The sequence below is a fragment of the Cervus canadensis genome, chromosome 5 (assembly GCF_019320065.1).
Source record: "Cervus canadensis isolate Bull #8, Minnesota chromosome 5, ASM1932006v1, whole genome shotgun sequence".
NCBI classification, from domain to species: Eukaryota; Metazoa; Chordata; class Mammalia; order Artiodactyla; family Cervidae; genus Cervus; species Cervus canadensis.
The window spans coordinates 45,532,915-45,557,387 of NC_057390.1; the positions used below are offsets into that span (position 1 = coordinate 45,532,915).

Here is a 24,473-nt window from a genome sequence, read left to right on the forward strand (position 1 = left end):
CAAACTCAGGGAGATAGTGAAGGACAAGGAAGCCTGGCGTGCTGCAGTCCATGGAGTCGCAAAGAGTCGCACACGACTTAGCAACAGAACAACACCAAGCAGAAATAGAAACCTACCCAGGCCGGCAGGATGGTGGGAGGAGAAGGGTAAACAGACCAGAGCTGTCAGTTAATCCTGGGAAGGAACAGCTCTCTTGAAGGTGGAATCTTGTTTTAATTATTTTTGGATTAATAAGGAAATGCTAAACATGAAACGAACAATGGGCCAAGTCCCTTTGGAGGCCTGACAGTGAAGATAATGAGTACTTCCCGTTTCTGTGTGATAATTGCGTGGATGTGGGTTGCCTCTGACTTCATCACCTAAGTAAGTGGTGGTGTTTTGCAGTCTTTTTATGGAAGAGGCCCAGTAGGTCTGTTTATTAGCACTACAGTGAACAGAACTGTGACATAGGTGACCTTAACTGGGTGTCATTTTGTCTGGTTTGCAGTGTTTCTCTAAACCCGGAATGGTTCCACAGCTGGAGGTGCTGTTGTGGTGAACCCTGGGAGATTTGGGAGCAAATTTTTTTTTTTCAAACTACAGTAAAGCTAATAATTTACCTGAACAGTTACATTTAGCTTGCTGGTTATAGTGTGCGTGCATGTGTGTGTTTGTTAATGTTAGTCGCTCAGTCGTGTCTGACTGTTTGCAACTCCATGAACTGTGGCCTGCCAGCTCCTCTGTCATAGAATTCTCCAGGAAAGAATACTGGAGTGGGTAGCCATTCCCTTCTCCCGGGCGTCTTCCTGACCCAGGGATCAAACCCCAGTCTCCTGCATTGCACGCAGATTCTTTACCATCTGAGCCACCAGGGAAGCTGGTTATAGTGTGGTGGGTGTTCAGTTCAGTTCAGTTGCTCATTTCTGTCTGACTCTCTTTAACCCCATGAACCGCAGCACGCCAGGCCTCCCTGTCCATCACCAACTCTCAGAGTCCACCCAAACCCATGTCCATTGAGTCGGTGATGCCATCCAACCATCTCATCCTCTTGTCATCCCCTTCTCCTCCTACCCTCAATCTTTCCCAGCATAAGGGTCTTTTCCAATGAGTCAGCTCTTTGCATCAAGTGGCCAAAATATTGGAGTTCCAGCTTCAACATTAGTCCTTCCAATGAACACCCAGGACTGATCTCCTTTAGGATGGACTGGTTGGATCTCCTTGCTGTCCATGGGACTCTCAAGAGTCTTCTCCAACACCACAGTTCAAAAGCATCAATTCTTTGGTGCTCAGCTTTCTTTATAGTCCAGCTCTCACATCCATACATGACCCCTGGAAAAACCATAGCCTTGACTAGACGGACCTTTGTTGACAAAGTAATTAATGTCTCTGCTTTTTAATATGCTGTCTAGGTTGGTCATAACTTTCCTTCCAAGGAGTCAGCGTCTTTTAATTTCATGGCTGCAGTCACCATCTGCAGTGATTTTGGAGCCCAGAAAAATAAAGTCTCTCACTGTTTCCACTGTTTCCCCATCTATTTGGCATGAAATGATGGGACCAGATGCCATGATCTTAGTTTTCTGAATGTTGAGCTTTAAGCCAACTTTTTCACTCTCCTCTTTCACGTCCATCAAGAGGCTCTTTAGTTCTTCTTCACTTTCTGCCATAAGGGTGGTGTCATCTGCATGTCTGAGTTTATTGATATTTCTCCCGGCAATCTTGATTCCAGCTTGTGCTTCTTCCAGCCCAGCGTTTCTCATGATGTACTCTGCGTATAAGTTAAATAAGCAGGGTGACAATATACAGCCTTGACGTACTCCTTTTCCTATTTGGAACCAGTCTGTTGTTCCATGTCCAGTTCTCACTGTTGCTTCCTGACCTGCATACAGGTTTCTCAAGAGGCAGGTCAGGTGGTCTGGTATTCCCATCTCTTTCAGAATTTTCCACAGTTTATTGTGATCCACACAGTCAAAGGCTTTCACATAGTAACTAAAGCAGAAATAGATGTTTTTCTGGAACTCTCTTGCTTTTTCAGTGATCCAGCGGATGTTGGCAATTTGATCTCTGGTTCCTCTGCCTTTAGTGGGTGTTAGTGTTTTGAAAGGAGAAGGAAATGGCAACCCACTCCAGTGTTCTTACCTGGAGAATCCCAGGGATGGCGGAGCCTGGTGGGCTGCCGTCTATGGGGTCGCACAGAGTCGGACATGACTGAAGCGACTTAGCAGCAATAGTAGTGTTTTAAAAAAATGAAAGATCAGAAGTCTTCTGCCCGAAGTGCCATGAACCAGAATACAGCACCCCATTCCTTTATTAACTGGTTTTTTTGTCTTTCTGTCGTGTGTCTTCTGGTGCTGTGTAGACAAGTAGTTTTTGGTGCTGAATGTAGTTTTGTGTTTTTGTTGTTTCATGTGCTTCATTATTTTTGGATTTGATGGTTTTCAGGTTAATTAATGTGGTGACTGTCTTCTACCCCTTACTCCTGCTCACTGAATCAAACACCCACATATTCAGTGTGAACTTCTAGTGAAGAAAACTTCAAAAATTTTTGAAGGGAGTTAGGTGGTACATGCTGATTCCCAGAGAGTTGTTCCTAGAAAAACCAAAGTAACATTGAGTATTATATGGAAGTGCCCAAGTAACTTTTAGATTGTCACTTTCTTATTAATGACTCTTGATGAAAGTGAAAGAGGAGAGTGAAAAAGTTGGCTTTAAAGCTCAACATTCAGAAAACTAAGATCATGGCATCTGGTCCCATCACTTCATGGGAAATAGATTGGGGAAACAGTGGAAGCAGTGGCTAACTTTGTTTTTTTGGGCTCCAAAATCACTGCATATGGTGATTGCAGCCATGAAATTAAAAGATGACTACTCCTTGGAAGGAAAGTTATGACCAACCTAGATAGCATATTAAAAAGCAGAGACATTACTTTGCCAACAAAGGTCCATCTAGTCAAGGCTATGGTTTTTCCAGGGGTCATGTATGGATGTTGGACTGTGAAGAAAGCTGAGTGCCGAAAAATTGATGCTTTTGAACTGTGGTGTTGGAGAAGACTCTTGAGAGTCCCTTGGACTGCAAGGAGATCCAACCAGTCCATCCTAAAGGAGATCAGTCTTGGGTGTTGATTGGAAGGACTGATGCTGAAGCTGGAACTCCAATACTTTGGCCACCTCATGTGAAGAGTTGACTCATTGGAAAAGACCCTGATGCTGGGAGGGATTGGGGGCAGGAGGAGAAGGGGACAACAGAGGATGAGATGGCTTGATGGCATCAGCAACTTGATGGACATGAGTTTGAGTAATCTCCAGGAGTTGGTAATGGACAGGGAGGCCTGGTGAGCTGCGATTCATGGGGTCGCAAAGAGTCGGACATGACTGAGTGACTGAACTGATTAATGACTTTAGAGAGTAGTATGCATATCTATTCAGTAAACACATCTTAATTAGCTTATTATTGTCAATTTGTGCCTGTCTCTGGGCTCACTGCTTTAACTTGCCTCCTCATTTAATGCTCATAACCCTGTGAGTTGTCCCCATTTTATAGTAAGGAAATGGATGTGAGTGCTTTAAGTAACAGATCACCACGATTCACACCACAGAGCCAGCATTTACATCCATGCATGTTTGGAGAAGGAAATGGCAACCCTCTCCAGTAGTCTTGCCTGGGAAATCCCACGGACAGAGGAGCCTGGCAGGCTATATAGTCCATGGGTCGCAAAGAGTCGGACATGACTTAGCGACTAACAACAATGACATTTGGCTCTACTGACCTGCTCTATCTTGTGCCCCTTCAAAGTAGGTGGGGTGCCGAGCTGAGCAAGGCAGAACGCCACCTTAAGAGACCATCGTCACAAGTGGATTGTGTCAAGAGCTGAGAGAGGTTCAGAAAAAAAATCATCTAGATTTCAGTGGGTGAAGAGATTATTAGGAAACTTATAGAAAATGTGGTAATTGAGCCTGGGCCTTGAATTTTTCAGTTCTGTTCTCAGGTACTCAGTTTATTCCATTGTACTTTTGTAAAAATACAACTGCCCCCTACACTGGGAGAAGGGCCATGGCTTCTCATTTCATGGAAGGAACAAGCGTTCTCTCCAAACCAGCTTTGCTTCACCTAAACGCATCGCTGTTGATGGTGATGCAAGTTGCTGCATCAGATTGTCTGAATATGTTTGCATGTTTTTCTTGGCATGCACTTCTCTCTGCCTCCATTCTGTTCTCAGCAGCCCTCTTAATTTCCTCCTTTAATTCTTCACACCACATCACAAATGCCTCCAGCTCACCCTATTGGCCTGCCACTGTGTTCTTCTCCTTCCCTATGTTGCATAACCTCCCCTCTGGGTTTTCCAGCTTCCCCTCCTCTCAGAAAGAAGAATGGATGGGGCAGAGACCTCAGTGATGATAGACCCAGTTCCTCAAACTTCTTTCTTCATTGTACCACTCCAGGCCATCTTTGTCTTTATAAAGTAACCCCCTGCCTCTGAAATCCTTTTTTTTTTCTCTCCTATTTCTTTTCTCTACCAAACCTATGGGCAGTTCTCGCTGCACAATTCCCAGGATGCCCAAATTTCACCACAGCTTAGTGAGATAACACCAATTCCCCAGCAACACAGTTCAGATTTCAGTCACCATGGTATATTGTGAGTAGGTACATAAAATACAGACTTCTCTGCCAGCTTTTCAGTCGTGGATCACAACATAGATAACAGATGTGCAGCGTGGTCACAGCCGGTCACATCACTGCCCTTCAGTCTCATGGTGCTTGCTCACAGCATAGCTGTTACTCCGTTCACCCTCAGACAGCAAGGGTGTGGCTCTGTTGTCTCCTCACCTCCTGGTAATAAGCCCACGGGACATATTACAGAAAGGGATCATTGAAAGATAGGCTGTCAACAGAGATGAATTACTAGAGGTGAAATTGAAGGCATTGAGGGTGATTTGAAAATGATGACAGCAAGGGGAAGCTGGGATGAGAGCTAGACTTACGTGAAGCTGTGGTATGAGACATATTGAAAAGTCCTGTGGGGACTTCCCTGGTGGTGCAGTGGCTAAGATTCCATGCTTCCAGTGCAGGGGGCCTGGGTTCAGTCCCTGGTCAGGGCACTTGATCCCACATCCAGCAACTAAAGATCCCGCATGCTGCAACTAAGACCCGATACAGCCAAATAAATAAATATTTTCTTAAAAAAAAGAAAAGTCCTATGAATGTAAAAACCAAGTTGTTGCTTCAACACCTTTTAATGTAAATTGCACTAGGAACAGAAAGCTGCTTGTGGTTTAAATGATGGAGCATTTACTTCTGCTTTGGATTGAAGACTGTAAAAACAAACAAACAAAAACCCAAAAAACTTTGCCATTCTGGGGACTTCCCTGGTGGTCTGGTGGTTAAGAATCTGCCTTGGTGTTACAACTGGACTGCATTGACCTTAGTGCCAGTTAAGGATGCAAGGCTTACTTAGATTTAAGTAAATATTTCCAAGATCCAAGTGATTAGTATTTTTAAAAATTATTTTGATTTTGAGATCAGAGGAGCTTCTTGATTAGACTCTAAGATGCGGCTGCATCAACGGATTGATTACAATATTGATATATGGATTTGCAGCCCTTTGGGGAAGGATAGGATCCAGTGAGGGCTTCCCTCGTGGCTCAGACATAAAGAATCTGCTTGCAATGCAGGAGACCTGGGTTCCATCCCTGGGTGGCAAAGATGCCCTGGAGATGGGAATGGCTACTCACTCCAGTATTCTTACCTGGGAAATCCCATGGACAGAGGGGTCTGGAGGGCTACAGTCGAGTAGGTTGCAGAAAGTTGGACGTGACCGTGCAGCAAGCACCCACGCAGGATCCGTGAAAGTGCCGTCTGGGAAGTCTGATGCCAGTCAGCCAATTCATTACACGTAACTGCAAACATTTTACACTCCTATTGGATTGACCCATAAGTCCATTTGAGTTTTCCTTACCATCTTAATGGTAAAACCCGAACAAACATATTGGCCAACTCAATAGTAGAGTAACTCAGTTTAGCTTCTGAGGGTTGTTAGTGAATTGGGTTAAATGGGGAATATTTGTCTAACTGAAGATCAGATTAGAGAAGAATGTGATACTGACATCTTCTATATGTTATTAGGTTTAGAGAAATAAAGCAGTGCTTCTTACCACTTGCTTGCAGATTTGATTTTAACAGCTGGCTGATAGACTTTTCTGCTTTAATGCTCACCTTTAACTGGTAGTCCCGGCTCAAGATAGTTATTCCAACTTTTTGTACTACAGAGCTGATGTCACTGTACTTTGGATCATTCAGAACTGCATATTGTTCTCTCACACTGCTGGTACAGCCTTTTTGGCATTGTGACACACTACATGATATTTATGTAGCTTTATCTGCCTGATTAGATCAAAAGCACCTTGAGGGGAAATACCTATATTTACCATTTTTAATCTAAAAGCAAGTAGTACAAAATCTTGCAGCAGCGAAAGCTTCCTTTAAATTTTTATTGGAGGATAGTTGCTTTGCAGTGTTGTGTTAATTTCTGCTGTTCAGCCAAGTGAATCAACTATATGTATACACATATCCCCTCTTTTTTGGATTTCCTTTTCATTGAAAATTTAAACATAGATGATTCTCCTTCAGAATCTTCTGATACATTTATAAATATAACAGTTTAACAGGGAGAGTAGTGGATCTAGACAGCCAGTAGTGAATCTCATGAGTGACATCGGCTTTAACGTGTGGCCTTATACAGTTCCAAATATGTCAAAATCGTATCTTGTATTGATGTAAAACATTATTAAATAGTAATTGTCATCTAATTTAATGTTTTTCTTTCTTTCACTGGCTGCAGAGCATCTTTTGGTATATAGTTTGTTTCTTTTCTTTACAAAGTCTCTGGTCCTAAGGGTTGGTGTTACCACCAACTTCCACAAGGTGGCAGACTAAACCCATTTTTGTTGTTAGGTTTCAAACCACTTTTAACATACATGCCTGTGCTTTTTATTACTGTTAAATATTTTTTTGCTTTTTCTTTAGATGGGCAGTATCAAACCGAGAAATGCTCATAGCCCAAAACAGCTCCTTGGAATTTAAGCTACACAGACTCTATTTTATTAGCTTGTTAATGGGTGGAACTACAAATCAGCGAGAGGCATTGCAGTATGCTAAAAATTTTCAGCCGTTTGCCCTAAATCATCAAAAAGGTGAGTCTAGCATCTGAGAGGTTTTAATGGTTGAAACAGGGCTAAAGCTGCCACTGGGATTTGTTTGTCTTAACTAGATGTAACATGTATTTGCTAAGAAACGGAAACAATTGTAGATGATAATCACTTAATTCAAAAAGCTGTTGACTGGCTCTAGAACAGAAGTAAAATATTAAAGCCTCTTGATTGAGGGAATTCCCTGAAGGTCCAGTGGTTAGGACTCTGTGCTCTCACTGCCAAGGGCCCCAGGTTCAGTCCTAGTCGGGAAACGAAGATTCTACAAGCCGGTGCAGCAAGGCTTAAAAACAAAGTCTCTTAATTGAAAAGCCAGAAAGAAACTTTACATTTTGGAGGATTCTGTGGTAAACTAAGAGGAGACAAAGTATGTCCTTGCTCCACCGCTCCCCCCGCCGCCCCCTGTGCAGCTGTTGTCACCACAGCCAGATGTCTGAAGGCGTCCCGGGGTGCCCGCGCTGAACCCCAGGGATCAGTGTAGGGGACCGGCTAGTTTTACAGCCAAAGATGGTAATGGCCCCATTTACGACCCAGTGGTTACTCTTCTGGGTGATGGCAGTCACACTGTGCTGTGTGTGAGAATAAAATAATTATACATTCAGTATTTAGTGCTTTCCTTTTCTTGTTTTTCTCTATGCTGTTTCTTTAAAAGACAGCAAGCTTAAGGACCAGAATTTTAAAAAACATTGTTAATAAGTTATTTTATGCCATGTCCACTGGGGAAATTCTTGCCTTTTTCATTGTATGACTTGCAAACTCTGTTTCAAGTGTGAGCATTCACACCTCCAGATCGCTGCTGCTTCTGTTTAGACATTCAGGTCTTGATGGGGAGCCTCGTGTACCTGAGACAAGGGATTGAGAACTCACCGTATGTTCACCTGCTTGACGCAAACCAGTGGGCTGACATCTGTGACATCTTCACCCGGGATGCCTGTGCCCTCCTGGGGCTCTCCGTGGAGTCCCCGCTCAGTGTCAGGTATGGACACTGCCCTGTCTAGTTGTTGTTGTTGTTGTTGATTTTTGAGGGTTCCCTGTGCTCTATAGTTGGTTCTCGTTTGTTAACTGTTTTTGCATAGTAGCATATATATGTTGATCCTAATTTCCCAGTCCATCCCATCCCCCCCTTCCCCCCTTGGTATCCATAAGTTTGGTCTCTACACCTGTGACTCTTATTTCTACTTTGCAGACAAGCTCATCTCTACCATTTTTCTGGATTCCACATATATACATTATATACATAGTATATATTATATATAATTTATATTCAATATATTATAAATTAGATAATATAATATATAAAATTATATATAATACATATATATTATATATACAATATTTGTTTTTCTGATTTACTTCCCTCTGTGTGACAGTCTCTAGCTCCATCCTTGTCTCTGCAGGTAGCACAATTTTGTGCTTTTTAACAGCTGAGTAATATTCCATTGTATATACGTATCCTGTTTTTGAAACGTTCATCGCATCGATCAGTTCCGCCTAATTTGCGGTCTAGTTCTTGATGTTCAAAGCTGAGAGAATGTTCGTCTTTCTGAAGAAGACTGTAGTTGGTGTTTCAGGAGATCATCACACTTGGCGACGGTTTTAGGGGAGCAGCTAGCAGAGCGTGGTCTGTGATCCTTTAGGTCTCTGAGAGCCTTTCCCACTGTGTTCACAAGCTGGGTTAATAAACTCCTCCAACCCTAGCACAGATGAGGGCAGTGGTCCCAAACCCCACAGAGACTTGCTGTATTCCTCACCACTGCACACTTGCAGATATTTTAGTTTTACTTAAGAATGTTCTCGACAAAACGTTAAAAATCATTCACTTTATTTGTGTGCCTGAATAGGAAGTTCAAATAAAGCTCTTCAGCTCATGCTAGGTCATGAGATAATATGATGATGTCTCAAGAAAAAGTGTCTGTATGATGTTTGAATTATGAGCTAAAGAACTAGTTGCTTTTTCCTAGAACACAGTTTTTACTTGAAAATCCACTGAAAGACACTCAGGCTTTTGGCAGACATCTCTTCAGATGAATGAAGTGGGCCTCTCATGTCAGGGAAAGCAACTGGTTGTATCTTTTGCCACAGTGATGGAATTCAGGGTTTTAAGCTAAAATAGAAATTTGGGGGAACTTGAACCCACCGCTGTGAGCTTGACAGCTTCCCAGTGCTTAAAGACATTTCTGATGAAATTGGTGGTGATAATTTTAATTTTTCAATAAAGTGTGCTAGCTCTTAGAAGAGTAGTATGATCTTACAAAATCATGCATGAGTCAAGGATTCATTCAGAGTTCAAGACCATTGGGTTTTAGTAGAGAAGAGTACAAAAAATACTGGACATAACAGCAAGGATTCAAACTCCACTTTGCAGCTAACCTTTTTAACAGACTGCTCCTTTGTGGCGTTTTAGTGAGGCATTAAAGACGAATATCCACAATTATATGAAAAGGCAATCAAACTGTTACATATCTGTGTGAGACTGGATTTTTTTTTTCCACTTCAACCGAAAGAATACATTGCAACAGGCTGAATGCAAAGGAGAGTGTAAGAATCCAGTTGTCTTCTGTTAAACTGGAGGTTAGAAAGATATGTGAAAACAGAACAGTGTTGCTCTTCTCACAAGGTTATTTTTGGTTTGGAAAATACAGTTATTTTTTGTGAGAATGTTATCTATCACATGTAATATATTATTTTCAACATTTTAAAACATTTCAATTTTAAACATTTCTCAGTTTTACTTTCTAATACAATAAATAATGATGGAACCCACAGAACCAAACACCCTTTGAGATCCTTAATGTTTCAGCCTGTAAAGGGGTCCTGAGATCAAAAGGTTTAAGAACCTATTTCAAGAACTGACTCTTGCAGCTCTTCAATTCATTTGATTCCTCTAGTGTTTTGAATCCCTGCTCCGTGCCAGGCATTGTGTGGGGACACAGAGATGAATCAGGTGCAGCCTGTGTTCACAGGGGTCCGAGTCCTACGTAGGAGACACTGCACTCCACTTTAACGTGCTGTGGGGCCGCAGGGTCAGGTTCCCCGGGACGCAGACTAGAAATGGGGGGAGACAGACATGCAGGAGGTTTACTGGGATCACCCCCTGCAGGGAGCGAGCGCAGCAGGATCAGGCAGAGAGGACGGCGGGACTCTGATGCAGCGTCACCAGAGGCCTCAGCCCAGCCCTGCGGCACTCCGGAGCTGCGGTGGCCGGTAGAGTCATCCCAGTTGGGGCAATTTTTGTATCATCAGGTGGAGCTGTCTTAGAATGTGACCCGGGTCAGGTAGCTTCCTTCAGGTGAGGGCAGTCTTGAAGGAGGGACTCAGCAGAGAGTTGACCGCCAGCACTTGCAGATCTGAAAAGTGTGTACTTCTGCCCTGGCTCTCCAGGGTGATCCAGGTCTGGAAGGGGCTGTGCAAGGAAACGTTTCAGAGTGTCATTAATGCTAAGAATTCTGTGTGTGGGGGGTGGGGAGGTGGGCACAGTTCCTGAGGTACTAGCCTGCTGTTTCCCCTTTGCCTGACAAAGAAATCTACTCTCTTCTCCTACACTTGAAAGAAAAAAAAGAATGTGCGTGTGTGGACATGTGCACACATGTATGTGTGCACATACTTCTTTAGGAAAACAGATGGCTTTATCATACCTAGAATCCAGTGGGACCCTCTGCACACAGCATGCAGTCTGGAGGAATTGCTGTTGCCCGGGACCAAGCTTTCTGCCACCTGGCCTGGCTTTAACATTTCCTCTTCTGCCCTCCAGTTTCTCAGCAGGTTGCGTGGCGCTGCCAGCTTTAATTAACATCAAAGCTGTGATCGAACAGAGGCAGTGCACTGGCGTTTGGAACCAGAAAGATGAGTTACCTGTGAGTGCCGTTTCCTATTGGTTATTACCTCTCCTGTCAAGAGAAGAATGTGGATGCGATGGACTTTAAATGCTTATTTTGCCTTTTAATCAGGAAACTTTATTGTAGCCATTTGACAGGGATTCTTTTATCTGTACCGAGACATAATTAAACAGTAAAAGCAGGGTAGGTAGGAGTGTTAGCCACTCAGTCGTGTCTGACTCTTTGTGACTCCATGGACTGTAGCCAGCCAAGCTCCTCTGTCCGTGGAATTCTTCATGCAAGAATACTGGAGAGGGTTGCCATTCCCTTCTCTGGGGGATCTTCCCCACCCAGGGTTCAAACCCTAGTCTCCTGCATTGCAGGCAGATTCTTTACTATCTGAGCCATAGGTACGTTTTGGAGGCATTGGAGTTTTCTTACCATTTTGACTTGGAGCAGCAGCGACAGCTAGTGAAGGAAAAGGTCAGAAGGGGGAACGGTGGATATACTGAGGCATGTGCGGTGTTCTAAGTGCTGTCGACTTCAAAAAAAATGTATGAGAGTTGTGAGTTAAGTTTTGAGGACAGAATGAGGACCGCAGCCTGGAAGACAGCACCTTAGATAGATATGAGGAGATGCAAGGATTGGGCTCATAAAATCAGTTCCTGAAAATATTTAACTATCTGAAAACCTGTTGCACCAGTTTTCCTGGAGCACAGAGTGCCTCACTCCTGTTCTCCACCCTGCACTACCCTCAGGGTGTCTGGAAGGTCAGCATCTACCCTGGTCACTTGCCAGCCCTCTCTCTTCTCAGAGCGGTAGTTTGTCCATCTCTGAAATGGGGACCATCCTTCTCTTTATGGGGCTGTTAAAGGCTAGATAGAGATAACAGAGGAATGCTTAGAATAATATGGGACACACAGTAGGTAGTCAGGTTTTGTTGCCATAGGAGTTATGACATGGAAGCATAACATAGGTCATCGTGTGTGTGTGTTTGTGTCTTATGTTTTTCCACTAGGCCTCTGACAGTAGGCACTGGATCTTTGACAGGAATTCTCATTCCTGCCTGACTTGGTCATGGATCCCAAAGCCCAGAAATATGTATTTAGCTTTTTGCTTTTCTCCTGCCACCTCTGCGTGCAGGTTTATCTGCAGTTCCCTTATAATTCCAGCTGATAACTGTCAGTTGGTTGCCCCAGCTTCTCAGAGATCAGTTTTGATTAAAGGCGCAGGTGCATGCCCAGCCCTGAGTGTGGTCAGGACACAAGCAGTACCCCACGTGGCAGCTGCTTGTTGAAACAAGTGAAAAGAATGCGAGCCTTCCCCCGCTTTGCTGAGAACCTGGCAGTTTCCCAGTTGTATTGTCAGTGTCTGACGTTCGCACCCTAGAACAGAGCACACCGAAATCTGAATTCACCCAGCGCCTGTGTGTCAGGGGAATAAAGCAGTTGGGGGTGGAGGGGAATGATCTGATTATTTTATCTCTGGATCATTGTTACACTCTGCCAACTTTCTTGGAAGAATCTGGGCAATATAGACTTTGCTGTTGATAGCCATTTGAGATTTAGAAGAAAAGAAAACAGAACTAATGTTTGTGAAGCCTCTTGTCACATGCTAATCACTATGCTAAGGTGATTGCATAGTTTTTGTTTTGTTCACTGCAGAGAGAGCAAGCTGATAGAGTGCTGTGGGCGCAGATGGTGGGGTGTGAATTCTCCAGCTGAAATTTAGTTTGAAGCCCTTGTTTCAGGTGGTTTCTCTGGACAGTTCCATACAAAACACGGGAAACCCATATCTAAAGCCCACACAGCAGTAAACAATATTTAGTCTGCCTTTAATGAATTAGCACACTGAATTGTATCAGTGTGTTAAAACCATCGGCATTTCTGGTGAGTTTGTTTATTTGGCCATGCCATGCAGCATGTGGGATCTTAGTTCACTGACCAAGGATTGAACCTCTGCCCCGGCAGTGGAGGCAAGAGCTCTAAGCACTGGACCGCCAGGGGAGTCCCTTGGTGGCTTTACCCTTTACATACATCTTGATGAGTCTTTAAGAGTGTTTAACCTCCAGAGTATTGCCTTGCCTTTGACCTTTGCTTTCAGGCATTAGAATTTGGTTTGCTATGTAGTGTTAAAAATAATGTTGAAGATTGCTTTAGAATGATGAGATGATACTTTGAGTCCCTAAGGCTGTCCATCTTTGAGTTCGTTTACAAGAGCGCTGTGAACAGTTACCTTCGTGTGAGCAGGTTTGATGAATGTTCTTTGCTGCAGAGTGTATACTGGCATGTGGATGGTTTCCTGAAATATGACTTGAGTCCTTTACCTTTTTAAAAACAGATTGAAGTGGACCTTGGTAAAAAGTGCTGGTATCATTCGATATTTGCCTGTCCTATTCTTCGTCAGCAAACAACAGATAACAATCCACCCATGAAATTGGTCTGTGGTCATATTATATCAAGAGATGCCCTGAATAAAATGTTTAATGGTAGCAAGTAAGTGTCTTGACTTTTTAAAATGTTAGTAATATATATATGTGGAACTTGTTGGGACAATAAATAATAAGGATAAATAAACATAGCTAGAATTTAGAAATATGTAAATTTACTTATTTAGTGGGAGGTATCTGATCTTTTCTCAGTCTAAAGACTGAGAAATTTGTTCAAGAATTTATTAATTAGATTTTTAAAAAACAGTCTCAAAATGGTATTTCTAGCATAGGCAGCTAGAGAATTTCTCATTGGAGTTCATTTCAGACCCATTGCAGCGAGTCTTTCTTTGAAGAAAAGGCCCTGAGGCTGTTTGTGCCCTTCTCAGCAGCTGAGTGCGGGAGGGTGGCAGCTTGGTTCAGACCGCTCTGGTCTCTGATGCCCCCACGGCGTGCCCTGTAGGCCCAGCAGCTGGCATCAGCTTTGCTGCACGTGTGTGGATTGTGACACCAATACATCTGAAAGTCATTCTGAGGTGCGAGCTAAACCTTGGAGGAAAAAAAATCTTGAATATGCTTCTGAAACCCCAGAAACGGTTTTCAGAACAGTTGTCTTTGTTTTGTTTTCAAAATACTTTTCACTGATTGCCACTGAAGAAGAGCCTTGCAATTTAGGGTCTGGCTTGGACGGTGTTTATTTTTAACTGTTCAAAGCATGGCTGTTCTATTAAGGGAAAGCACAGTTATAGACGTGCACAAGCAAGCATATCTGTGAGTGTAATTGTTACAAGATACTCTGTAACTAGATAAAAATTGAATGCTCAGTACTGATCCTGTTTCTTGATTCCATGTTTTCTCTCTTGTCTTTAGATTAAAATGTCCATATTGTCCAATGGAACAAAGTCCAGGGGATGCCAAACAGATATTTTTCTGAAGAAATAACTTTAGTTTGCAATTTGTAAGTGAAACTGAATCGAGGGTGCATTTCAGAAGAGAACGTTCCATTTAATGCAGCTAACCAAGGACTCCCATGTTTCTATAAGCTAATGCTCCAGAAACTTTGCCAACATCTTAGTGTGTACACACGGTGGGGAGTGCTCCAGTTGGATATTATCATAGGGCTTTATTATATTCTTGGTCTTCATTTCTGATCAAGTAAATACACCAGCAGTTGTCATTCAATGCAGGTTTTTGTACTTAATTATATGGTGATTTTTTTACTTTTTAAGAGCAGAAACAGAAATTTACCTTCCTGCCATGTGTTTAATAGTTCTCCTGCTTTTACTTTGGTCATTCTCCTGATAACTGTAAGCCTTGAGAATGTTTGTGAAGAAGTTTTATTTCCTGTTATGTAACATAATTAAATGAAAATCCTTCAGAAAAAAAAGTTTGATAAACTGAATTGTGGTTATGAAACTCATCTGCAGGGTTTTGTTTTTGTTTTGTTTAAGGAAGAAAGCTGTGATAAATTGCAGATTTGCTTTCTGATATTTTCCTCTGCTCCAGCTCTCACTGAGGAGTCAGCAGACCTGCACCTGAGCTGTGCTGGGAGCCCCAGCAGGCTGCCTGTTGCAAAATTCCATAATGAATTTATTAGCAGGTCGGTGTGACCAGTCTTCCACTAGAACAGAGTGGAAGCAGTACTGTTGTTTCTTTGCTTTTATTGCCAAGAGATGCTTGTTTTAAGAGTGTGTTCAATAAAACAAAATTCTAATGTTAGATGTGTTAAGTTGACATTTGCTCTCTTGGTCTTGGTAGCCCTCTTCTCTGAAATCTGCCTTCAGGACTTGGCTGTGTATATTGCATTTGTATATCATTGCAGACACAGTGTTGTGCATGTGTGTGTACATAGATACATACATGTGCACCAGCATCAAACATTGTGTATCTGGAAGGGAAGAAGCATGTTCCAGTCCTCAGATGCAGTTATCAGACTCATCACTTTCAGTCCCTAGAAGTTAGCAAATTTTCTGTAGCGCAGAATGTTTATTGCTGTTCTTTTGTATTTGAGTAGCATCCTGTTCAATGCCTCTCTTCTGCAAAATGTATCATCTCATTGACTGTGAATCTGTATATTATTCTGACGGATACAGATAATGATCATTTCTCTTGTGAGGTATCTTCATTTAATGCACTGTCCGGAAATAGCCATGCGTGAGAGTCTTTCTCTGTATGATGAACTACAAGGAAAAAGACGTCTGTGGACGCAATTCTGACTTAAACCCATGAAGTTACTTCATTTTGAGGAGAATGTCATATGGAAATCACCAAATACTTTGCAACTCTATATCATCTGACTCAGAACTGAATATCAATATAGGAAAACTTCCACGAGAAAATGAAGAAAGGAGACGACACAGAAGCAAAGAGAAACGTGACGCTTCACATTTTAAACTGCAGACTTGACTTTGTTTGCGCGAGTGGGGAGGAGGGTGATACCGGATTTGGTGCTCAGTTATTGGAAACTGGCAGCATTTGCTGTCATATATACCAGCCTGGATGGTTCATCCTGAAATGTTTACCAGGGAGAGCTGGGATTTGTTTGCAAATGAAGGGGATACTGCTTGGTTGCTGTGTGTGGTCAGCCTGACGGTGAGGGTTGTCACTGCATGCCGTGGGGCCGAGCCAGGATTTGATTGGCCAGCTCGGTGCTCGCCTTGCCCGACTTCCTGCTTTGGCCAACTTACGGCTCAGCTCCACAGCTCTCCTGTCGGAAGCTGCTGTCTGCTAAAGCAGTGAAGGAAGACAGCAGAGAGTAGCTCCTCGGACTCCAGGAGAAGGTAGAGAACTCCAGGCAACACTTGGGCCGAGGATGTAAAAGTGATTCATCTTTTTTTCTTTCAGTTAAACCCAGAGTGTCTTTTTTATTTTTTATTTTTTATTTTTTTTTTACCTTTTGCTCACTAGGCCAGATTTAGTTTTACTTACAACTTAATTCTCACCTTTCCACCTCAAACACCCACACAATATTGAGGCTTTGTGTAAGGTTCCTACATTACTGACATTGTTCTGGAGGCCGGTGGTATGTGTTTTTGACAGCCAGACCCCACAGCAGCTGGCTTAGGCCCCTTTCAAGAAGAGAAGCCAGAAAAAGCTCCAAGCTCCGCTTTGTCCCTCTCGCAGTGTTGGCAGCCCCACTGACAGTTTTCTGTGCAGCTCGTGAAACTTTAGAAAGAATATGCTTTAATGGAAGCATCTGATTTTGCATTTGCCCATGCAGGGTCCTTGTGGTTCCCACTGGGCAGGGTTAGAGCCAAAAATTTGAAACTGTTGATCTGATAATTTAACATGCAAATGATGTCTTGTGACCTTCTATAATTAAACATACAGACTTAAAATTCACTGGTGACTAAATGTGAAGGAAAGAGGTGGATTTGAAGAGACCAGAGCTTAACCAAAGATACAGAAATGCAGCATGCTGCCCTTTCAACTCTAGAAACACCTTCCCCAATGGTGTCAGGACCAGGTCGTCACTGAGACTGCCAGTGCAGTCGTTGCACTCTGCTTTCTCTTGCAAAAGGTCGTGATAGAGCCAAGGTTTTTACAGTCAGATTAATGATAACAGTGTGCATTTAAAACAATCTGAGTGATTTCTTAAATCTCTTGGAAACTATTTCCATTTCCCAGGCTCCGACAGAGGCCATGGAACTATGCTAAACCAGTAAAACCTTATCAGATTCTTACATCTGATTTAGAGCCACTGTGCTTTCAAGTACACAGTGAAGTGCAGCGGCAAAGGTTGTCTTTTGATCTTTTTTCTCCTTTGTGCTATCATCACTGATGCCATTTCTGTCATTTTAGTGGTGATTTTATGATACTTCTAATACATAAATGAACGGGTATTGGTGCCTCTTGATTTTTAAAATTTTGAAGAGAAGAGCCACCTCATATTCATAGGGTGTATGAGTATCTTGTGAGTGTATGAGCATTTGATTGAACCTAAGAAAGTGATGAAGCAAATCTTACTGATTTTTCTGTAGCAGCTGATGTATACGGACACACTAAAGCCCACATCTCATTATGTGGGGAATGAAGATCCTTTTTTTCCTCTCCAAGTAGTCCCACGGGTTATGCAGTTTAAGTTCAGTATATTGTATGCTGTGAGTTATTTTCCACCTCGGTGATTTCACCCTCTGGGACAGTAGATTTTGCAAAAACCAAGAACTCTTGGTTTATCGGCACAAGACAAGCTGCTGGTAGACATTAACCCTCCGGTTTTCCAGCTCAATCTCTGATTAAGTGGATTGACAGGCTGGCCAGTCTGCTTAGTCAGCTGACTCAGGTTAATTTCAGGGAAGGCATGGAGGCATGTTTGGTTAACTTCATCGCTAGGCTGTGTAAGGTGAAGACACAAACCAAATACCTTTCATTACTTATCTCTACTTGCATCATCCTTGGGAACACTAGAATGCTGTGGTCTTGAGGGAATGTCATTGGCAAAGAACACGCAAGAGATTTGGTGCTTTGTAAGGCCGTCCAGCGATGGCAAGTGTTTTGCAGCACAGTGGTATTTACCATAAACAGGTACAAACTTCACAAACTGTGCTTACTGAAGGAGAATTGAAAAGATACCAAAAATAGAATGACAAATGTATTTTAATTGCAGATGAGGCAATTAGTTTTAGGGCAGGTTTTTCTGCTGTTGATTTTACTTCAAGACGTAGGGAGAGAAAACACCGTAGTTTTCAAGACATTTCCCTCTACGGTTTTAAACTGTAGTGAGCATATGCTTCATTTACTTCCAAAGAGGCAGAAACAGCTGGAATTGGCTTATCGCACATGCTTTGTTTGGTGTTATGGGTGATGACCTACACGCTTCTTTTAGCAGTCACTTAATGTTCTCCAGCAAGGCAGATGTGGGGTTCACTAGGACTTAGTGCCTGACGTTTTTCTTTTGGGAAGGGGTGGGAGTGAATGTATCGGGGATGGGAGGGTAGCAGGAGAAGAAACGGAAGAATGAGTGAGTGTGCATGGGTCTGAAATTCACCATTTGCCCCCACCTGTGTCTCGCTGAACAGGTATTTAATGTATTTCGCTCCTGACTGCAGTGTGCATGTATTTTTTTTCCCTCCTCCATGTTTTCTAAACCTACACTTAAAAGGATTCATCAGATCATCTTTTTCAGATGGCTCAGGATTGCATTTCTTTTGCTTACCCTGTGCTCTTGGGTTCTATAGTATTTCTATAATTATGTAACAATAGTGTTGCACTGTAATCTATCATATAGAGCTATATGTATGGAAAATTTTGATCAGTTTTTTTTTTTTAAGAAATGTATTCTGTTTGCAAAGGCACAATAAAGTTGCATCATATAGACTATAGGCAATAAAGCTAACAATAAACCTTATTTAACACAAACCATATTCACATTCTCTGTTCATTTGATCTTGAGAAAAAGTCGAGCGTATCTGGTAGTTTCAGGGATCTCATTTTAACTTAAAAGGTTCTGCTATATTTAATTTATAAATTTCAGACATATAATAGAATTTTGGGAAACTATAAGAAATGCTTTGTTAATGTGTGTATTCCTATGTAAAACACATGGCTTCTCCTGTGTATATTTTTCAAAATTAAAGAAATGCACATTTGAAAAGTGTTTTGTGGAACCAGTCTGTATAAATGTGATAGGTACCAGAGGCAGGAGGGAGGGAGCATGGAGGTGAGAGAGCATTACTGTCTGCCTTTGCTGAGGGTCTGCATGTAAAGAGTTTAAGAAAATATCTTTGTCACCATCTCATCCTTTTCCTGTCGCCACCAGCAGTGTGAGAGGAGGTGTTGGTTGGGCACCATCCCCAACTTCTAAAGGGGGATTGGGTTGATAATTACAGGTTCCTGCCCGTCATGCTCATCCTGTGGGTGCCTGGGACCCCCTGACCAAGCAAACAGTGGGCAGATGAGCCCAGAAACAGCTGCTGATGGAGGAGGGTGGCTACACCCAGCTTTGCCAAGGAGGAACAGAGGGTGCATTGTTTGTCTTCCTGCATGACACCCTAGGTGGTAGAGACCCAGAATCTCTTTGTGCTGCTTCTGTATTTTCTGAGAAAGATTCTCATCTGAGATTTTCTGATGAATCCCACACCCAGTGGCATCTGGAGCTAGGAGGTCCAGGAGGTATAGATGAAACCTGGCATTGCCACCTATCCCTGCAGCATTTGGGGTTCTCCAGATTCAAGGTGCAGTCTTCCCTGGTGGCTCAGCAGTAAAGAATGAGCCAGCGCAGAAGACATGAGTTCAATCCCTGAATCGGAAAGGTCCCCTGGAGGACGAAATGGCAACCACTCCCAGTTTTCTTGCCTGGGAAATCCCATGGACAGAGGAGCCTGGCGGGCTATAGTCCATGGGGTGGCAAAGAGTTGGACGCCATTTAGCAACTAAACAAGACTCAGTAGCAGCATCACCTGATAGCTTTTAGAAATGCAGAATTTCAGGACTTAGCCCAGACCTACTGAATCCACATCTGTGTGCTCCAGAGAAAACTTCACAATGAGTTCCCTGGATGCTCCTTTATTTTGTCTCATTGACCTGGGGGTTTTTGCAGTAACTAACAAACTGGCCGGCAATTTGTTGTGTAAGTGAATATTGAAACGTCTCCAGTGAATAACGTTTGGATAACAAAAGCAAACTCAGGGAGATAGTGATGGACGGAGAAGCCTGGCGTGCTGCAGTTCATGGGGTCACAAAGAGTTGGACGTGACTTAGCAACTGAACAACAATAACCAAAGACGTATTATAATGTGTCTCTGGTCACTAATGTGTTGTATGTGCCTGCATGCTTAAGTTGCTTCAGTCATGCCCAGCTCTTTTTGATCCCAGGGACTGTAACCCGCCAGGCTTCTCTGTCCATGGGATTCTCCAGGCAAGATTACTTGAGTGGGTTGCCATGCTCTCATCCAGGGGATCTTCCGAACTCCTGGATCAAAACTGCGTCTCTTACATCTCCTGCATTGGCAGGCGGGGTCTTTACCACTAATGCCACCTGGGAAGCCCGTTATAAAGTATTGATTGATTGTTGGTCGCTCAGTCTTCCAACTCTTAGCAACCCCATAGATTGGGGCCCTCCAGGCTTCTTCGTCCATGGGGTTTTTCAGGCAAGAATACTGGTGTGGGTACCCGTTCCCTTCTCCAGGGCATCTTCCCGACCCAGGGATCAAACTTGGGTCTTCTGCGTTGCAGGCAGATTCTTTACCATCCGACCCACCAGGGAAGACATTATTACTACATATCCTCCCTCTTAAATGTGGCAGCTAAGGGTCACGTGTACTGGACAAAATTTAACCTTGATGACTAAGTTATGAGTCATCAAGAAAAGTTAAATTTAGTGTGCTTTGAACTCTTTTAGTACAGTTATCTTAAAAATCAGTGTATATCTTTAGGCATCCAGGTAACTGAGAGACTATTTGTTTTATTTGTTGTTGTTCAGTCACTAAGTTGTGTCGACTCTTTGCGACCCCGTGCACTGCAGTGCACCAGGCTTCCCTGTCCTTCGCTATCTCCTGGAGCTTGCTCAAACTCATGTCCATTGAGTCAGTGATGCTGTCGAACCATTTCATCTCCTGCCACCCCCTTCTCCTCCTGCCTTCAATCTTTCCCAACATCAGGGTCTTTTCCAGTGAGTTGACTCTTCACATCAGGTGGCCAAAGTATTGGAGCTTCAGCTTCAGCATCAATCCTTCCAATGGATATTCAGGGTTGATTTCCTTCAGGATTGACTGGTTTGAGCTTGCTGTCCAACAGACTCTTCAAGAGTCTTCTCCAGCACCACAGTTCCAAAGCATCAATTCTTTGGCACTCAGCCTTCTTTATGGTTCAACTCTCACACCTGTACATGACTACTGGAAATTTGCAGCATGGCAAAATGCATTTTCCACCCCTTGCCACCAAAACAGGGAAGAATGAGCACCAAAGATGTAAAATACTGAGCTTTTGTTATGGCAAAATAAAGACTGAAAAATGCACCTTCTAATGAACAGCTTGAGGCCCCTCACCTCCCCTGCTACCCCCAGAGAAGCTTGAAGATAAACAGTATCCCAGCAAACAGAAATGTCACTTCCCAGAGGACACTCTTTCCTACTTTCTTCTGGCAACCAGTAAGAAATTAGTATAACCCTGTATACATGTAAAATTTATAATTCTCAAAAATTTTGCAAAAAACTACCTAGTGCTTATTATTTGGTTTATGCTTATCAAGACAATTGATTTCATGACTCTAATGGGTCAGAATCCACTATTTTAAAAAGCCTTGCATTGGGAATTCCTTGGCGGTTCAGTGGTTAGGAATCTGCATTTTCACTGCCAAAGGCCCACAAGTCATGAGGCACAGCCAAAATAAAAAAGGAAGCCTTGCACTAAGGGATGATAATGGAATGATCCATTCACAAAGCTTCGTTGAAATCGCTGTTAATATGTATGGTGATATATTTTTCTTTTTCCAAAAACCTCCTTGCAGTGGGTTGTGCTGCTCTTGTGAGTCTTCCATACTAGCAAATATAAAATAGCTAAACGTTAGAAGCACTGTCTTAACAAGGGTGCTTGTGTGTCAGGGAATTTCTTGTTTCCTTAGCTACGTTTTCCTCCACCTCAGAAAAGTGCAAAGTGCTTCAGGCTAAATATCAGCTTGTGCAACAGAATCCATTAGTAACTTAGGCAGATGTGTGCCTGTGAAATGCAGAAAGTAACATAGTATGACAGCTTCAGTCATTCAACATAGAATGTTTTTTTTTCTTAAGTGCCAGGTATTAGGAAGAAGCAGAGTCCTGGGCCTCCAGGAGCTTATGGACTTCCAATAGGTACAGAAAAGTAGAAGAAAACCAAGATCCTGTAGTGTGGTTAATGCCCACCAGTGACCTAACTACTGCAGGATGATGGGAGGGAAAACAAAGGAGAGATGTAATGATGCGAGTCGGGGGTGGGAGGGTGGGAGCGAGTGCAAAATCTTAGTTCCCCAACCAGGGATTGAATCAGTGACCTCAGCAGTGGGAGCTTGAAGACCTAACCACTGGACCGCCTGGAAATTTCCTGATTTGAGTTTTTTAACTTATTTATTTTAATTGAAGTATAATTGCTTGACAATGTTGTGTTAGTTGCTGCCGTACAACAGTGTGAGTCAGCTGTAGGTGTTCATATATCCTCTGCCTCTTGAGCCTCCTTGTCACCCCCACCCCCATCCCACCCCTCTAGGTTGTCAGAGAGCGCCGAGCTGAGCTCCCCGTGCTACATAGCAGGTTCCCACTAGCTATTTATGTGTTTTTAAGGTCCACTCTGGCCACAGTGGAAATAAAGGTGGCTGGGGAGAGGATGAGGTTAGACCCTGGGAGGGCCTGTTTGGTAGGTAATGAAGCTGACTGTGAGTTTTTGTTGAGCACAATAGGTCCTGGTGGGTAGCATGGTGAATAAGACAATCTTGGTCTCTCCTCTCAATGACGGTAACCTGAGAGAAATTAAATGAAAATACAGCAAAGATGATGTTTTTGTCACATACGATGCTCCGGAAGTCTCAATATAGTGAAGCGTTAAAGTGTTCTTGTCTCTCAAGTGCTGGGACTCCTTGCTCTGATTGTTCTAAAAACCATTCCCATTTCTTCCTATTGTCCTCACTTTCTGGGTGAGTTTCTAACTTCTCCACACTCTCCTTACGTAATTGGCTTCCTACGCTATGTGAGCTTAGCGATGTTCTGCCAGTCTCCTGTAGGGATTCACCTTTTCACTCCATTTGGAGACCACATTCAGCCACCGAGCAAGTGCTGCTTTTCAAATGAAGGACTTTGGTGTCATTTCCTGTCGGAAGCAAAGATATGCCTTAAAAAAAGCATGTTATTTGTTAGCATTCAAGACTGTTTTGGGAGCTTTCCCTTCTGAACAGATTAGAAATGACATGTGTATATCACCATGTGTAAAATAGATAGCTAGTGGGAAGCTGCTATATAACTCAGGGAGCTCAACTCAGTGCTCTGTGATGGGGGTGGAGGTGAAAGGCTCAAGAGGGAGGGGATATATATATATAATATATATGGCTGAATATATATATATATATATACACACATATATATGTATATATGTATATATATATGGCTGAATCATGTACAGCAAAAACCAATACAAGAAGATGAGATGTTTGGATGGCATCACCGACTCAATGGATGTGAGTTTGAGCACACTCTGGGAGATAGTGAAGGTCAGGGAAGCCTGGCGTGCTGCAGTCCATGGGGTCACAGAGGCAGACATGACTTAGTGACTAAACAACAACAAAGCCCAATTTTTAAAAAATGCATTTCGGGTTTCCTTTCCTAGCACAAGACTATGTTGCTTTTAGTTCATTTAGATCAGTGAGCGCATCAGCCCTGCAGAGGAATTCCACAGGAAATTGTTACATTGTCATGAAAGCTTTGAGAAGCGGTTCTGGAAATGTGGGCTGAGGGCCTGTGTCTGTTTGGTGAGTATCAGCAGCACAGGTGCAGTAGGCTATCAGGTTTGTGTGGTGGCTTCATGCCATCAAGGGACCCACAGTCTTGCCATGTGGCCTCAGTTTCACCTCTGATCATGTCTGTGTTCCAGGCAGCAACGAGGAAGCAAGTGGGGAAAGAACAAGCTTCCCCCTAGGTTAGCCCTTTTGAAGTTTATCCTGGAAGCTCTACCCAGTGACTTACTAGCCACACTTGGCTGCAAGGAAGTCTGGGTAATGTAGTCTTTGAGCCAGGCACATTGCTGCCTATAATAAAAGGAAGGTTCTGTTAGGAAGGAAGAAGGGGTGAATGGTTGTTAGGAAAGTAACTTGTGGTCTCTGCCACAAGATGCACTTAACTGTGCATCTCAGCCAGGTAACAGGTGAAATTTCATTCACAGAATGGAATGAAGTCATCAACACCAGTAGTCAATGCAACTTCTCACCTGTCCTGAGATGTGAGACAAATGAATTTGCTATTACTGGAATATCTCCTCGAACTGCATTTCTTGGCCTCTGGTGATATTCATGGTAGAAGCAGGAACTTCACCCTAACTACAGACAGAAGCCCTATTCTACACTTGTCCTAGAACATTCTTCTTGCCATGCGTCA

At 43.0% G+C, this 24,473-nt stretch overlaps 1 protein-coding gene across 1 annotated transcript in view; it reads left to right on the plus strand.

Annotated features, from left to right (window-relative positions):
* Positions 1-19,018, plus strand: part of RMND5A (required for meiotic nuclear division 5 homolog A) — a 61,542-nt gene extending 42,524 nt beyond the window's left edge. The window contains exons 5-9 of the mRNA XM_043468756.1: positions 6,998-7,164; positions 7,990-8,155; positions 10,931-11,033; positions 13,335-13,489; positions 14,293-19,018. Coding sequence (XP_043324691.1) covers positions 6,998-7,164; positions 7,990-8,155; positions 10,931-11,033; positions 13,335-13,489; positions 14,293-14,356 — 655 coding nt within the window. The 3' untranslated portion in view covers positions 14,357-19,018. The remainder of the gene's footprint in view (positions 1-6,997; positions 7,165-7,989; positions 8,156-10,930; positions 11,034-13,334; positions 13,490-14,292) is intronic.
* The last annotated feature ends 5,455 nt before the right edge of the window (positions 19,019-24,473 follow it).